The sequence below is a fragment of the Herpailurus yagouaroundi genome, unplaced genomic scaffold (genome assembly GCF_014898765.1).
Source record: "Herpailurus yagouaroundi ecotype Mexico unplaced genomic scaffold, PumYag 183, whole genome shotgun sequence".
Taxonomy (NCBI): domain Eukaryota; kingdom Metazoa; phylum Chordata; class Mammalia; order Carnivora; family Felidae; genus Herpailurus; species Herpailurus yagouaroundi.
In genome coordinates, this window is record NW_024412414.1 from 5,342,016 (window position 1) to 5,359,810 (window position 17,795).

Sequence of the window (17,795 nt, forward strand, 5' to 3'; positions counted from 1 at the left end):
CAAGGAACAGGGGAATGAAAAGAAAAAATTAACACTTTCACTACCCTTCTCACCACAGTCCAAAAGAATGAACAATAAACAAAGGGATCTAAGAAACACCTGAGGCCAACACATACTGAGAACACAGTATCACCTGAAGTATCAGGAGCAGCTAAGCAAAAGAAAAGTACAAAACCTGAGACGTAAGGGTGCTTATCAGACTGGGGATTAGGGGGGCCCAAACAGTATTCCCAGGTTTAAACATTCAGTCGTGATCACTCAACTGATGACTTACTACGCTTAACTTATACTAGAAGCCTTTGTCACATTATTAGCTGTTGTTCACTAACAGAACACGGACTACTCTGCTGTTCCATTCTTCTAGGTACTAGAAACCCCAACTCAGTGGATTTAGAGCATAGTTCTTGAGCAGAGGTAATTTTTCCCCTAGGAGACATTTGGTAATATCTGAAGTCATTTTTGATTACCACACTTGGGTGTATGTGTTACTGGCACCTAGTGGCTATGAGTAGTCTCCAGTAGGCAAGCTCTTGATTTCGGGATTAGAAATCCATATGATGAATACTTCCCATTCTTATGTCTCTCATGCACATCTTTGGTGGTGCTCTTACTAATAATTAATTCTGTGTACAAATTTGTAACCCAACTTAGAATTCTGATATGAGAATCAAAATAAACTAGTATTTTTTTTATTACTTTAATTTTAAAATGCCTATGGAACTGTCAACATCTTGAAAATACAAGCAATTTACACGTAGAGGTTTATATGTAGTTTTTTCACGGGCAGCCAGTCAATAGCTTTCAAAAGGTTTTGAACATCTGGAGGCAAGTTACAGCAGTTGGCTGATAAAAGAGAAACGGGCTTAACAGCTGGAATCAGGGCTATGTCTGCCCCAGAAGTCTATTTAAGGTCCCCTCTAAGCAAATGAGACAAAAATAAAGGGGCAGTGAAGGCAAATGTGACCTCTTACAGGAGACAGATCTAGCAAAAAGAGTAAGTTGTGTTCCAAAACATCCCAGGACTCTTGATGCTCGTGGGCTCTAAGTCCTTTCCCAGTGCTTTTACAGGTATGTACAAGTCTGTTTATGGGTATATGCAAGGTGAAGCTTTCATATTTTAGATAAAGTGTCACCTGTGATCTTCATTAACATCAGTCATATTGGTATTCCATGGATACTTATGTGTATTAATCCTAATGAAGATTTTCCTTACTAAAAGATTTTAATGTTTATGCCATATAACTGTCAACAGGAAAGATTCTGCTTCTAACCATTTACACATTTAGGGATAGAAATGCTTATAAAATTAAATTAGATCTTAATTCTAAGTAAATGTTATGAAGCCATAAGTAATGAACTGGGTTGGGAGCTATGCTATCCTCTCACATATACATAGGTAAAGAAAAATACCAGTATAATCAAATATCCTTTGGGGAAACTGTTATTACCCAGTACCACTGCATGTAATTTCTCAAATCTCCAACCATTATCCAGTATCACCAAATAAGCTCTTTCATTTGATAAGAAGAAAAGAAACACACTAGCATAACCTGCATCTTCTATATCAAGGAGGTATGCCTGGGACAAAACAGTTCAAAAGTAATTCCAGTAAGAGTAATTCCTATCAATAATACTACTTTCCTAACTGATGAAATTTATCCTTCCAACCGTTGCTTAAAGTCCAAATGGTGGTAGGGTGGGTGTACAAGAGACGCCGTAGCACCAGAAAAACCTCAGTTTGGAGGTTGAGGCCAATTACAATGACAGAACACATCAGCCTCATTTTGTTTGATAAAATGTCACTTCCCCCACCCCCCGCCCACCAGGAAAGCAGCTAATGAAAAACCAGTAAATGAAGGCTCATTATAGAAAGGGAAAATATTTCAGAAACAAGAAAACCTACTTTGGAGAAAGGCTCTATGAAAACTGAATGGCAACAATTACAAACTAACAAAAAGCAGAGTCCAAGATTCCCAGACCATCAATGTCAGGAAAGAAGCTGACCAAAATGCAAGATCACAGTGAAGTAAAACACAGCATCAGGGAAGAATACCCCTTACCTTCATCCGCAAGGACTTCCGGGATCCCTCTCGAAATGCCTATCCCAAAGAGGAAAACAAGTAGAACAAAACAAAACTTGGTACCAAGAATGACAGTTATACCTATCTGAGACTAAAACTAAGGCAAGAACTAGTGTTTTAGTCTGTCCCCTTTTCCCTAGGTAATAAACACAGTGGAATTCCCCACACTGTTATCAAGAATAGGGGCAGCTCTAGGCCAGTGACCTTTGAGGCTAATTCTGACACTTTCCATTGTGAAACTAAGTAATTAACAGGGAAGAGCATGCATCACTTAAATCCTATATGCACTCCTGTCACTAAAAGAAAAATAAAAACATTTCATAAGGTTGCAGATTTACCAGTTTTGAAATTAAGAAGGAAACAAAGACCAATCCCCTTAACAAGGGGTGGGCAAGTCACCTAAGAGCAACAAAGTTGCCATGATGGGGAAGAAAGAACACAAAACAGAAGAGGTTTCTCCTGGAGACTTTTTAGTTGAGAATACATGAAAGTGACCACAACACTGAGGAAGCCTAAACCATTCAAGAGAAGTTTCCTCACTTTTTTGAAACAAGGAAAAAACAATCAACTCAATGACATGAGGTGGGCATGTACCAGGACAAGAATTTCAGACTGTATTTTGGGACTGAGGAGGTGGGGAGATACTGAAGGACAGCGGAAGCCTAGACTGGAGATTACGGTACCTATGGGCTTGGCCAGGCGGGGCTGGGATTTCATACCTGGGATGGGGTTTGGAGAAGAAACTTTGTGCCAGTTGTGATGGTATGGAGTGGCAGAAGAGAGGTTGGTCTACATATTCACAACACAGATTAGCCGATTTTTGCCAAGTAGAGCAAAAGTGGCCCTTCAAACATCTGGATCAAACTTCTTAAAAGAATTTTGGTGCCTTCTTGGTCCAGAATTTGAACTATATCAGACATATTTCTATTTAAGATACTTTTACTCTCCATACCTTGATTTTCTTCGTCTTTGCTGCTGCACGACCCTTTTCTGGACTCTTCTTCCGCTTCTTGGGTTTGGTTCTTCTAACAGTTAAGGTGATGCTTGTAGGTGTGTGCTGTGTTGCTGTGTACAACACAGTGGAAGGAGAAAGCTCCTCATCCCAGCTTTCTGTTGCACTGCTATCCCCACCTGAAAAAAAGTTATTTCATAGTTTATACGTTGTGCAAACAAACTCAAAAGTGCATTAAAAGCAGCTTATTCTTTTATCTCTACCCCATATCCAGAAGTCATAACTTCTATTAACTGTGTCATCTTTAGAACATAAATACCCACCTTCCTTATGAAATCAAGATTCTTTCTATACCACTGGCATCAAGCATAAAAACCCTGTTCTACATCACATACACTTTTTCCCTTGTACTGAGTCCCCAAGCTTCATCGCCTCAATATGTAAATAGAAAAAGGATCTCGTTATTTTATTTGGTATGTGTGCTCACATGACATATTTTGATTGCTTCGGGGCTAAAATGTTGTTTTTGGGTATATTAATTCACAAGAGAAGTACACAGTGTTTGTGAGAGAACAGCTTTCTCTTTTCATGAAGAGTTGGGACCATGGGAACTTACAGGAGTTCTTGAGATGATTATGTATATTGCAAAATATTTATCTGTCAAAATGCGGGCCCAACCCATTTTCAGCTCACCTGATATGTTGTCCTGCTTCCGCCGATGAAGTCTAATAACCTTCCCCCTGCTCATTCCCCTAAAGAGGGAAAATAAACTTAAAGTAGTCCTTCCAACAGCATGCCGCACATCATTGCACACATGGGAGACGTGTCTCTGTGTATACTACCCCCTTCCTCCCACCTACCAAATGTTTCCAGGACATTAAATTTCATATCAAATTCAATAGCTTTAACATCAATCTCTCATTCCTTGTTGTCAGCAATTCTCACCTAGTGCAGAGAATTCGAGCCAAGGAGCATTAAGGAATCATCTACATTAACAAACACAAGAAAGAATACTTTGAGCTTTTCCCTACTAATAAGAAACCCTAATCCCAGCAACCCAGGCTTGAATTGAAATGGAGCATGATCTTACCTGCACTTGTCACAGTTGAGAAGGAAGCCATCCTGAGAAAGACCACAAGGACACCAGGTAGGAACAGTCTCTCCTTCAGAGTTCGGGCTGTCTCCACAGCGTTCCTCTACGGGCGACGGCAGGCCATTCAGGTCAGAACGAGGGATGATCGTCTGGACAGGGGGAGAAGCAGGAGGTGTCGGAGGAGGAGGGGCTCCGTAATTATGATCCTGAAAATAAGATTTTTTAAATCAACAGTGTCCAAACACTGGCCCCTCTCTCCCCTAAAGTATGGTACATATGGAAAGAAAGAAGAAAGTAGTACCCTTTGTTTTTTGGCTTCAACCAGGAAAGTGATAAAACAAAATGCCAAGGTCAACTGGGACATAAAAACAAGAACAATGATGCAGGGCTAGACGTCCGCTGGAGGCAGGGAAGTGCAAAAGGGGCAACTTCGTCATGCTGCATATAAACATTTCAAGAAAGTCACAATGTATAAGAATGGATTACACTCCAGGAAGATCACTGCTCTGGAGAGAAACAAATGCATACTCACAGCATAAGGCAGTCCTCGACACCCATGCCTCTGAGTGGTCCCATAATTATGAGTGGAATACACGCTCTTCTCATTAACTGCTGGACTAGCCTCCACAGATTCAGGGCTGCACAAAGGCGAAAAGCAACGCATGATAGCATAACACCTAATCTTCCCTTAAACTAAGACTTTAACTTCCCATTCTAACCCCTCCACTTTCCACAACCACCAGCCACTAGAATAAGAGAAGGAACTCAGTGAAACAATCTGATTAACATAACTAAGCCTATAAATAACAGGAGTGTTATTAAATGTGGATTTGTGTGTAACATGAAGCCAGTACAGGCAGATGTCTCAAGGCAGGCACCTGGAATACAAGGTGTCCCTAATGACAAACACAAACGTACCAGCTGAGCAGGGAGTTTCCCCTAGAGAAGCCACTCTGGGCTGGTTTAGACTCAGAACTATTCTTCTTAATTGGATCTCTTAATACTTCCATGAAACCTCACATGACATTTGCAGTGAGTGAGATGATGAAAGTGCCTTCTGCACTGCCCCAGGGACCAGGCCCTCTTCCATTCACTACCAAGACAGGATACCCTGAAGAAAGTACAGGTAAAAACAACGGCATCTTATATTTATCATACCTCTCATCTTGATGAACCCCCAAACACCTTTCAAATATTAGAGTAATAATTTCTCATCCACCAATGACATGCAAGCATATCAAGGACACAATTACTTAACAGCTGCATGGTAATACCACAGAACTTCAAAATAATCAGAACTGTACTCAGAAGTTATTGTCTACTGACAAACAGTAAGAGTAGTAGTGGCTACCATTCTGAATCACCCATTAGTTTCTAGGTGCTTTGATGTACATTAATTCATTTACTCTGCAACTAGTAAACATGGTAAATAGCACCCCATTTTTACAGAAGTTGAGGTGGTGAGATTATGTGACTTCACCAAGGTCACACACTGACAGAGCCAGAATTTGAAACAATGTCTAACTCCAAATCCTGTACTCTTTCCACTATGTTTAACTGGTGTGGTAAACCAGGATAACATTCTATTTTTAAAAACTTAAGTAACCAGGCTTATTGAAAAACTTGGCTTAGAATCTTTTTGTACCCTCAATGAGTCGAAAGCAAAGTGCTCAAGTATAACTTATTAATATAAAATAATTATAAATGTGTTCAAATTTAGAAATTTAATGTAAGCCTTTACTTGATAATAAAAAGGCATAGGTAACAAAGGACAAAATACAAGTTTTGGTAAAAAAAAGAACTTGTAACTCTGATTGTTACCTGGTTAGATTTTAGGGAATCTTGAGAAAGATAATTAAGGAATATGATCATATAACTTTGAACTCAATAATGGATTATCTGTCATTTAAGTTAACTAGAACAGAGATTCACAAATCAGAAACTCCAAGGACACGTAGTAACTCAGCCTTAGAGATCAAAGGGTCTTTTAAGGAATCAAATAATGCATAGTTTGCTTTAAGGAACATACATTTATCCTGCTTGGAAGTATACAATACACCGTACTTGGCAGGAATAAAGTGTGCGCAGTTCAATGTGGTGCAATGTCAGCTGAGAAGTGAGGGATAAAAGAAAATTCTGAGATATATCCAACTCACCCAGTTATATGCTCCAAAACTGTGAGAAGGGATCTTATTAATAACAGCAAAGGTAATTTCTAGGTGAAGAAGAACTTTAGACATAGGAAAGTATTCTGTTAGTGAAGTGCATGCATTTTATTCTTTAAGAGTGTCTGCAAGATGGGAACTGGGGTGGGGGGTACATCAAGAATGCAGGTCAGTATTCTTGAGAAAAGATGATCTGACATGGCTCACTGAGAGGCAATCAGCTCTGAGTATTAGGAAACAGGTGGGGTTTCCTAAATGAAACTGAAGGCAAACAAGCATTAATAAAATGAAGGTAGAATTTAGTTTCTATGATGGACAGTTAAGAGAAAGTAGTAACTTTCTACAACATTGTTAATTCACTAGATAAACAAGTATTCCAAAGAACTGTACATATTTTGCAGAAGAGATTTTGTACCACTGAACACATGGGGTGAAACATGGCAGCCGTTTATTAGAAATGGAGTTTTTCTGGACAGGAAAAAGGAATGTGGCATGAAATAAAAGATGGCCATGGAGATGGAGCTATGTTGGTTGTATCTTACCCATCTCCCAACTGGGTAAATATGAACATATGCACTTCATGTGCAAGTCTAGGGAATAAAAATAAAATGTATATTGTGGAGGTTAAAAGGCCATCCCACTGGACAATACTTCCTAGTAAAGCACAGCATTTAATCTGTTGCTATGTGTGCAAAATATTAAAATTTAAGCTCATCTTTTGATGAGGAAACTACAATTTCCATAGTGGTTATTAATCAGTTACATGTTGACAGGTAACTATACGATTTCCTAGGATATTCCTTCATATATATATATATATATATATACATACATATATATATACATACATATATACACACACACACACACATATATATATATATATATATCTATCAGCTCTTATCTATGTTTTAAAATATGGAGTAAAAATCTGTAGTGTTAGGATTGCGTTTCCTTATTAGCCAACCATTTTATGCAAATGTATTACTGCCTTTCTTCCTCTATGTTTGAATTGCTATGAGAGTTGGGCACATACACAGAAGCCATGTTTACAACAGATACTGAGTCGACTGGGTTTTAAGTACAACGTGCCACCTGCTGCTATAATGCTACCTCTTGGAAAATGTCTGAAATCCATTTATGGCATAATTGTAAATTCAGAAAAATCCTTGCTTCTATTGTTACATCTAGAGGTTCTCCTACAAATACATGAAAAATGCATGATGTATACTGTTGTTATCAGATTTAAAATCCCATGAGGTAAGATCTACGTCTTTTACTTAGTGGAGTATGTTGCCTTTCATACCAAGTTTAATTTTAATCTTAGAGTGCCCAGAACAGTGAAATATGCAGGAAGAGTGGAACATGCATGGTGAAACATTAAGAAATATCATCTAAAATGTAACAGAATGGTACATAAGCAAATTGTTGACATTATCTTGTAGAAATACTAAATGAGTAACTGTGTAATAAGTCATGACAACAGTATCAGAAATCTGTCAAGAAATTACAATGAAAATGCTTCAGGAAATAGAAACCTTGCAGTCAAATTTTTAGGCCCTAAGTCTGCAATTACTTCTGGACTACCCAGCAGCATTTATGGGTGGTCATCTCTGTACTTTGGGAAAAACACCAGTTTTAAGAATAATTGCTTTAGGTCTTTTTCTACAAATCCCAAATTAATTTAATTTGGGGTTGATCACATTAATTTGATTTAATCTCTCTTGAAATTTCTCACCAATGTTAATGCTGTCTACCTGTGTGGTTTGTTAGTCAATCCATATAGGAGGTAGTAAATGACTTTACAAACATTCATCAACACTATACAGTTATGGTTCCTAATGCAGCAAGATTTTTCAGTACTTAATTTGGGAAATAGTACTTGTAAACTTGGAAGTCTAGCTACTGGCATAACTGAATCTCTTTGCATGCAAAAAGATAAAAACAAAACCAAACAGGAAAAAAAGCCCTGGAGGGAACACAATTCCACCCTTCCCACCCCCCACCCTCCTCCACCTTCCTTTTTTTTATGGGAACAAGGCCAAAATTCTTCAATTCTAGACTACCCCAGAATATAATATATTGCTTCTTAGGGTAGGTTCATGTTAAGTCTTCCTCTTTAAGGAAGACAATAAACAGTTAAGTAATCCTAGGTGGCTTTGTGAAGAAATGTACATGCTCTTTACTGTATTCTCAGTTTTAAGGAAGAAAACCACTATTAATCAGGGATGCAGTTGAACCCAGAGCTCTGGTACAGTTGCTTTGCTTTGCTGAAGGGGGAAGAATCCCCAGGGACTATGAAAATGGCAAGAGAAACAGGGGAATTAGAGCAACACCCACCTCACTCAAGAAGTGGCTGTGGGATCAAGAGTCTGAACTGGACCTGAACATATTCAAAACACCAGGATTTTTCCAGCCCAGACCCTAATCCCTGGTACTGCCTGGAATAGACTTGGCTTCTGGGGGTGTGCTGCCCCCTAGGCCCCTTGGGTCTCTTTCGCTGGACTTTCACATCCTGGTGTAGTGCCACTTCGTCTTGAAAGGTAGGGGGCTTCCACTTCCTTTCTGTAAGCAAGGAAGATTGGGTACAAGGGAGGTAAAAGGACAAGAGGGGGAATCTGTGAGCAGGGGGAATCTTGGACAACTTAAAAGAGAAGGGATACAAAAAGCTAAAAATTTTTAAACTGAATAATATATAAAGTTTTATAATGAAGGCCTACCTTCATTGCCATTTGGTATTTAAATTCTTCAAGAATTGAGAGTCTATTTTAGGGATTGGGCTTTTCGACAAATTCTGAATTCCTAAAGCTGCTCTTAGCTGAAAAAAAAGTTTGGTACCACTGATTTTGAAGGTCCTCTTTCTAGGCAATGAATATTATATAAAAAAACAGATGACACTGCTTTCCATGTTTTCTACCCCAAATATCAGAAGTTCTAAGTAACCTGCCCATATAAGGTTTTAGCCCCTTTACTCTAGAACAGTGAGAAGTACATAGGAAGAGGCCTTCAAGGAAAATCAGTTGGAGAGAACTCCTTATCTCCATCAGAATAATCATTAATTCTACAGAAGCAGGCAGTGACACCTACTTTATTTCAATCTTCCCAACCCGTCAAAACCAATGAAAATGTAAGCACTACTTTGCAAATTTAATTCAATGATATTATTTACTAAGAAATCCACCCCCACCCCATTCTTTTCCTCCCCTTTCTAACTCTTTTTTCCTCCAGCTTCTATGGGCGAAAAGGGAAAGGTCCAATGTCATTTACAGTGGGCTAGGCTTGGGTTTAGAAAATATTGCTTATTGTTAGATGCCCATAACAAAGTTAGCTCCACACAAATTGGTAATGCACCTACTACCTAGAAAGTAGCACTTACTCTGATCCAGCAGCCATATCTGAGTAGGATGTATCTGGTGTGGTGACTCCCAGAGGGATTGCAATGCTCATGACGTCCAATACAGCAAGAGAGTGGAAATCACGGGGTCCAATTAATGGAGACTGGCCACTCTGAGAGTGGGGGTGAGCTGCACAGCCTTAACCAACATGTTATGGACATGAGGAATCCTGCCAGAGAAAAAGAAAATATCTAGTAACCTGATAGTTCTTTAAGTGTATTCCAAATGCTACAGAATATTTTTCCATTTTTAAAGTAAGTCTTTTAAGGGGCAAATATAAATAAAACAAGTACAGCAAAGGGTCTATACATTGTCCTATTTTATTGTGTACTACATTTATGTTCTACAAAATGAGGTAGCCAAAGTTATGCTAACTTTTCATATCTTTATTATTATTTTTCTTTGCTTTTTAGCAAAAGGGAAAGTAATGGTCTGCCTTGCTTACTAGTATAAGTACATTTCCACCATTCTACAACTGCTCATCAAACAAAATTTTCTGGCAGCCTAACACCTATTACATAGTAAGTTCTAATGTAGGTAAATAGAAATATCAAAGTTTAACTAAATTCTTTAACAATTAAAGATCTTCATTTAGGGGTGCTTGGCCGGCTCAGCTGGTATAGCATGCTACTCTTGATCTCAGGGTCATGAGTTCAAGTCCCATACTGGGTGTAGAGATTACTTAAAAAAAAGAAAGAAAGAAAAATTAAATATTTTTAATATTTAAAATTAAAGTCCCCCCCCCCCCGGGCCACAAATAAATGCAGTTTTACCAGCAGCCAACAATGTTATTTATTTCAGATTAAGTGTGATGATAAAAGAGATCTGTTTTTATTTGATTGGATACAGCTGTTCTTATTGCTTTCTTGTGTCACATTACATTCTTTTCCTTTTATTTTTAAAGTTTATTTGAGAGAAAGCGCGCGCGCGGGGGGGGAGGGGCAGAGAGAGAGGGAGACAGGAGAGAATCTCAAGCAGGCTCTGCACTGTCAGCATGAAGTCCGCTGCAGGGCTCAAACTCATAAACCATGAGATCATGACCTGAGCAGAAACCAAGAACTGGACACTTAACTGAGCCACTCACGTGCCCCTCTTTTTCTTCTTTGAAACCATTTTATTTTAACTGTAATTGTGGGAGAAGATGCAACTACCTTAACTGTATTTGTTAGGCTTTCACTACTAGGTTTAAATAAAAACGGACGCCTGGGTGGCTCAGTCGATTAAACATCTGACTCTTGGCTTTGGCTCAAGTCATGATCTCACCACTCATGACTTCAAGCCCTACATCGGGCTCTGTGCTACCAGAGCCTCTTGGGATACTCTCCCTCTCTCTCTCTGTGCTTCCCCTGCTTGCTCACTCTCTCTCTCTCAAAATAAATAAATTAAAAAAAATAAAATAAAATGAAAAAAACAAAAACATACACCATAAAGAGTATAGTTTCATGATAAAGATGAGAAAATTTTCTATGGAAAAGGAGACAGGATACCTTGAGTTGCTGACCATAACCAGTGGAATTTGGGAACACAAAAGACTCACAAACTACTAAACTGTAAAACGTCAAAAGTACATTAAGACTGAGGTGCTCCTGGCTGGCTAGCTCAGTTGGTAGGGTACATGACTCTCGATTTCCCATTTTAAGTCTGAGCCCCATGCTGGGTGTAGAGATTACTTGAAAAATAAAATCTTTAAAAAAAAAAAAAAAAGCACATTAAGAAATTTGGAGGTATGGTACAAAGGGGGTAAAAAGTGTACTCTGTTTGATTTCACATTAGTGGTTTTGTATTAAACCATTAAAGGAATGAAACAAGAAGCGTTTTATGTGGGAGGGAAGAAAGTCAGTGTGAATGTTAAAGGCCCAGGTTAATAAAGACTTTTGCAAAGAGACTACAAAAATATCTCATGACTGATCTACTGATTCATGGTAAGACAAATAAGAAGAAAAATCAAACATTTATATTAAAGAAAATTTAATGCAATGAAAAGTATATGATACTAACTCAATCCAGGGAAAAATGGCAAAATTTAAATGGTAGACCATCTGAGATACCTGAATCTTTTTTGATACATGAAGCAAATTAATATGGATAAGAAAACAAATTGTGAGCAGTGAATGAGGCCAAGATTTTTAAGAACACATTAAGATAATACTAATCTTTTGCGTTGTTATTTTAGAATACTATAAACAGCTATATGCTAAGCAGTCCTCCCTGGCACCTACATTTTTAAAGAGCTGGATCTCATCAAGATCTAGGACTTTCCAAATCTGAGGGAAGGCCAGACACCGGTTCCTATACAAGTGAAGGGGACATATTGCTAGACTTGGGACTGAAATGAAAAAGGCAAATTTTCCTGTTGTTTCTTTTCAGTTTATAAAAGAGAAGTGACTAACCTAACTCCTTAGGCCTGTTGTACACATAAATGTTTCCTTTCCCTAACAGTATATCAAAACAGATTTAGGCAGTACCTCCTCCAAGCCTCTGGGAAATTGAAATAAAATCTACAAATAACAAAAGAGAGAATATTTATAACTTAATAAGCTCAAAATATAGTTAAATATTGGGGACTGTTGGTCACAACTCTTCCTCTAATTTCAGTGTCACTCTATAACTTGAACCAAAGAGAAAAACACAAACAAAACCAAAAAGCCCAGAAGCTGCATGGCTTGATAATCAGAGCAGAATCTTATAATGATCATGCCTCCCCTAACCAATATAGGAATCTCAATCATGTGTTACAATTTCAGTAAAGGACAGAAAAAGTTATTCAATACCATTAAAAAGCCTTTGTCATAGCCATTACTATTGTATGCTCATAAAAAAAAAGTAGGCTGCTAGAAGAAAGACAACTTATAAAACTTGAGCTGACAGTTATCTTTGCAAGTCATTTTTAAAAGATATGCTAAAAGGAAACAATGGGAAAATTACTTGATAATATTTCCTTAATGAATGAGTAAATAATTAACATATTCCTTATTGAAATCTCAACCCAGTTAATTTGGATACTTGATAAATTTAAGAAATATTAACTAGTTAACTATGAACTTCTCTTTCATGAATTCCTCCATCTTCCTCTTGTCTACTTTTACATGACCCATCCTGATAAAGACAACCATTATATAGCATGTCCATCGTGTTCTAAATAATGCTTTAACAATATCAGCCTTCCTAATTCAAAACATGTTAACAAAACCAAATTGCTCATATAACCCTGACAGTCGTCCCTTCCCTAAATAATACTCTGCAAAATGTAGCTCTTAAAATAATAACTAAAGTCATTTTAACAGATCATCTATATGCAATATTTTCTTATTTTAATTACTCTAGTTTTATAAGCCAAGACAACAGACTCTCAGTATAGTTTACAAAGCTTAGCAGTATAACAGTCATTAACCTATCACACGATTTGGAGACGTGTCTTAGAGTGAAAAGTTAAATCTGTCTCTAGGTAGAACAATTTCAAGCTTTTACCTGTTAATTTTTCTGTCTCTTCCTATAAACTCTATAAGGACAAGATTTTTGTGTTTTATCCTCTGTTGTAGTTTCAATGTTCTCAATGGTGCCTGGCACACAGAAAGTGTTCTGAGAATGTTTGCTGAATGAATTATAATCACAATGATCAACATATAATTGTAGCATTCATTACAATATAAAAATTAAAACAAATTTAAAGGATTTATTTGACTCAGTCACCTTTTTATAGACCTCCGAATATGAAGTCCCCCAAAATTATCTGCCAGTAACTCTGAAGACCTAGAAAAAGTTGGGACACAGATTAGTACAGAAAGAAGTAACACTGATAGACACAAAGAACAGAAGTATATAGAATATTTTAAAGGTAATTTTGTGTTTCATTTCTACACACTGGCTTGTTAACCATCCTATGTTTCATTTACTCTATATTTTTGTCCTTTAACCGATATATCCTATTTCCCTGTAAAGCCAGAACCTAAATAATGGAAAAGGAAATTATCTTTATTAAAGACTTAAGAAATGGAAAATATGATGTCATTCAGTAATCCTCTTTTCTTCAAATGAGAATTCTCTCCCATTTCCCAAGAGATTCTTTTTTCTCTTTCCTAGGAGATGCTTCTTCTGTACTGACCCCCTCCCAAAATCCAGGGGCTTTCTTTAATCAAATGTCAAATTTACTCTCTACTATCACCTATTAAAGTTCATATTACGCCCATCCCCTCCATCCCACCTATCCTCTTTCCTGCTATAAAAAAAGACTGACAAAAGGGAGTCAATTCTATGTGTGGTAAACTTCATAATGAAAACATGGGGAAAAATAGGGCCTTAAATAACTTTCTACCCTCCAACAAGTAAAGGACAATAGGTAATTTTAGGCAGCAAAGTCAAATTTAACATTAGCCAAAATAATGTTAATCTCTCTATGTATGTGTTAATATATACCTAAAATGTTAATGTAACTATGTATGTGAAAAGAGCTGTTTGTGGGATTCCAGTTACCAAGCAAGACAGGAAATATAATTTTATATCAATATTTTATTTATAAAAAATTGGAAAATTAACTATTCTTTAAAAACAATTTTAAAAGAGCACACATAAAAGGTATGAAGGTAATAGTAAAAGAAAGAAAAAATAAAGAAGTGGACTCCTTTAGCAAAAACAAAGAAAGGATAAGAAACGACAGGAGGAAAAAGGGAACTAAATATATGAATATACAGTAGGGGGAAAATGAATGCACCAGTATTTCAATTTCATATCAGTTTGACTATTTCCAGAACAAGTCATCAGAATCCACAGGAACAGTAGTAAGTTCTTGGATTCAGAAGCAGAACCAACCACTCTCCCAGTACTAAGTACTTTTTTGAGAAGTCACCATTTACATACATACACAGTTTCTGGAGAAAATACTGTTAATTAGAAGATGCCAGAAATGTTTTATAATTACCCATCTTTTTAACTGGGTTCAGAAATGGTCAATAGTCTCTGTGTCATTCTGACAGTCTCTTCTCTATATGACTTGCTGAAAGCACAAGACCCGTGTGATCTATCTGGTCACTCTCAGAACAGACACACAAAAAGTGTTTTCAGAACAATTCCAACAGAGATTTCAGAAAAAGAAATTGCATCAGCCAGGTGAGCCGGAAGCAGCTGGGAGACAAGAGTCCAATAAACAGCCAATCCAATGAAAGAAATTCAGAACAAGTCTGCTTCAGTAATCCTGTGAAGAGGACTGGCAGGAAGAGGAGTGCCGCTTTAGAAAGAGAACAGGCCTCATATGCTTCAGACAGTCTTTGTACTGAGGCTGTGGACCTTGGCCATTCTCCCAGAAATGATGCAATCCTGATGAACAAGATCTGCTGCCAGAGAAACAATTGTTAACAGCCTATGCAGACAGCAACTCAGCCAAGGAGCAATCTCTGATCAACTCTCTTCACAAACCCCCAGAAGCCACATCTCTTCCTCAATTTTGGTCTCTGACAAAACATATAAGTGAATACACATTAAATATATACAAACAAGCCATCTTCCCAAAACGTCCCTTTTCTTTTAATTGTTTTGGTTTTCCAATCTCAATCATCCGTAACTAAAATTTAAATACATCACTGAAAGCATTTCTATTTTAATGAATATAATTCTCCAAGCATATTAACAACAAGGTTTTAAAGGCACGGTGTTAACAAAACGGTTGAGATTTTCCTTACTCTCATTAGAAAACGTTTTGAAAAGTAGTAGTGGCTTCCCTATATATGAAAATCACTCGAATCTAGGGCCCAATTATGAGATTTCAAAGTAAGGACAAATATGCACACTCACTAATTCAGGGCCAGAAAAGTATATTTTACAGTTATTTTTCAAATTATGTGAGACCCAATATGTTAAAGATAGGTATGTATTACAGAAAAGGAGAACATCTCTTCTTGTTTAGGCTGGCATAAACAGGTTGAATGATATCACAATCTGCAATGCTTACTTTTCTCAAGGGCAACATTATTACTTCAGATCTTTTAAGAGGGTTAATGATTATTTTCATCCTATTAGCCACAACTTCCTATTTTGGAATTAAAATTATAAACATCCTCAATTTAAAAATCCTCCCTAGATTCCTTACCTCCTAGGTCTGGTTTCTTTCCAGAGTTTTAGCATTAAGTTGTACATAGAATACTTTCATAAAATTATTAGGATTTCTGCCCCTCATTTACTACGTAAAGGACCCTGCATATAAAAGCTCTCAGTTCTCTGAATTCCAACTAGCCATAAGCTACAATCAACCAAATTTCTTCCTTTTGAAAGCAATCTCTTAAACTGGGATTCACTAAAACACAAGCATCTAAGATGTCTCCTGAAATCAATATATTTAGCCCAGTGTACTATTCTGTCTAGACTAACTCTAAAGCAATAAAAGAGCTACAGCAGTCCAAGAAGTGAATATACTTAACTCAGTTGAGAAAAACATTTTTTCAGAAAAATTTTAAATAAGGCCATTAATTAATGAAAATATTTTCAAAATAGCCATTAATTAAAACAAAACTGCCATTACTTAAGATTTAATTTCTGAACCTACTGATTACTCAAAATTTTCTTACACACTTAAGTTGAATTTATTCCTAAGTATTTCTACACTTGTTTCCTCTTTAGAACAACTTTACAAAATAGTAAAAAGGAGTGATGGGAAAAGAATATTGGAAGGTTTTTAATATGACTGTTACCCTCAATGTTTAAATCAGAGAGTACTTCAAAGTGCAATTAATACACAAATGCATTTTATCTACAGGACCAACTTGTCTGGGAACTAATGTGGCAGTTGCCACTTATATGTTTTATTTTCCATCTTCAACCCAAACAAGTAATCAAAGTAAAACACTGCCATTGTACTGTAACATATAAGCTTGTGACCTTGAGAAAAGAAAATGTTATGAAAAAGTACTATATTAAGATGTAGGAAATCTGAGTTCTAGCCTACAACTTAAATAATTTGGTGATCTCAGAAAAGTCACTTTTTATACACAATCTTTAAATTCCTCAAAGTAAAATCTCATTGGGTTTTTTTCTGCTCCAGGTATCTATGAATCCTGGCATTGGCTTAGGCAATTCATGCATACAGGGTCTCAAAGTCTCAGTTTTCTCATCTGTACAAAAGAAAGAATAATACTTGTCCTGCTCATTCACAGGTACATATAGACTAGCATTTGTAGCAAATAAAGAGTTTAAATGGCTCTCTACAGCCTTTAAATAGATGTGAAGAGGAGCTGCTACTATAACCTGAATGTGGCTAACAATTATTTTCACTATTCTCCAAAGGGTGTGTATTTTAATTTTGCTAAAGTAACCTGAGAAAAGGATACGCCAGTAAATAAGAAAACAAACAAACAAACAAAAAACCGTGTAGCAGAGATAAGTGATAAACACAGAAGAATTATTGGAAAATAAGAGATGAACTCTAAGAGAAAGTGCTAAGAGATGTGGCAAAAAGTTCATATAACTGGGATGGTATAAACTATAAATTAGGATTTGAAGCAACTTAATGCAGGCTAAGAATCTAGAAGAAGTTCAGGTCTGAAGATAAAGAAGAAAAGAAAAAAACTGGGGGTAAACAATGAAGACTAAAGGTATTTATGGGCGCCTGGATGGCTCAGTCAGTTAAGCGGCTGACCTTTGGCTCAGGTCATGATCTCAAGGTTCAGGAGTTTGAGACCTGCATCGGGCTCTATGCTGACAGCTCAGAGCCTGGAACCTGCTTCAGATGCTGTGTCTCCCTCTCTCTTTGCCCCATGCCTGCTTGCACTGTCTCTCTCTCTCTCTCTCTCTCTCTCTCTCTCAAAAAAAACCAAACATCAAAAAAAAAAATGTTTTTAAAGAAACTTTAAGTAATTTAGAGTCAAGATAAAGTTTCTTTTTCTCTCACCTCTTCTCCTGCAGCATTTGTTTATCCCTTGGCTCCTTTGCCTAAATTCATACTCCCTTTAGGGGCTATTAGGCATGGCATAATAAACAGATGTCTATAAAAGCTCTAAGTTTACTTGAACAGGAGGTAATTAAAACCGAGTTTTTTAAAAATCCTATTTTAGTACACAAGAAGCATTTCTTTCCCCATGAAAAATTTCATTAATGGCAGTATTACAGAAGACAAGATATACTTGG

At 37.0% G+C, this 17,795-nt stretch overlaps 1 protein-coding gene across 13 annotated transcripts in view; it reads right to left on the reverse strand.

Annotated features, from left to right (window-relative positions):
- SETD5 (SET domain containing 5) overlaps positions 1 to 17,795 on the reverse strand; it is an 80,861-nt gene that overhangs the window by 37,058 nt on the left and 26,008 nt on the right. For 2 of the 13 annotated variants that reach the window (XM_040492070.1, XM_040492064.1), the window contains exons 2-11: positions 13,377 to 13,436; positions 9,668 to 9,855; positions 9,012 to 9,109; positions 8,632 to 8,856; positions 5,045 to 5,237; positions 4,659 to 4,764; positions 4,124 to 4,332; positions 3,727 to 3,785; positions 3,034 to 3,212; positions 2,061 to 2,099 (exon numbers count right to left, since the gene is read on the reverse strand). In XM_040492070.1, the coding sequence (XP_040348004.1) occupies positions 2,061 to 2,099; positions 3,034 to 3,212; positions 3,727 to 3,785; positions 4,124 to 4,332; positions 4,659 to 4,764; positions 5,045 to 5,136 (684 nt within the window). In that variant the 5' untranslated portion in view covers positions 5,137 to 5,237; positions 8,632 to 8,856; positions 9,012 to 9,109; positions 9,668 to 9,855; positions 13,377 to 13,436. Of the gene's footprint in view, positions 1 to 2,060; positions 2,100 to 3,033; positions 3,213 to 3,726; positions 3,786 to 3,978; positions 4,020 to 4,123; positions 4,333 to 4,427; positions 4,565 to 4,658; positions 4,765 to 5,044; positions 5,238 to 8,631; positions 8,857 to 9,011; positions 9,110 to 9,667; positions 9,856 to 13,154; positions 13,247 to 13,376; positions 13,437 to 17,795 lie in introns of those variants that run through there. The other 11 variants (XM_040492067.1, XM_040492073.1, XM_040492071.1 and 8 more) reach the window with 11 other exon arrangements.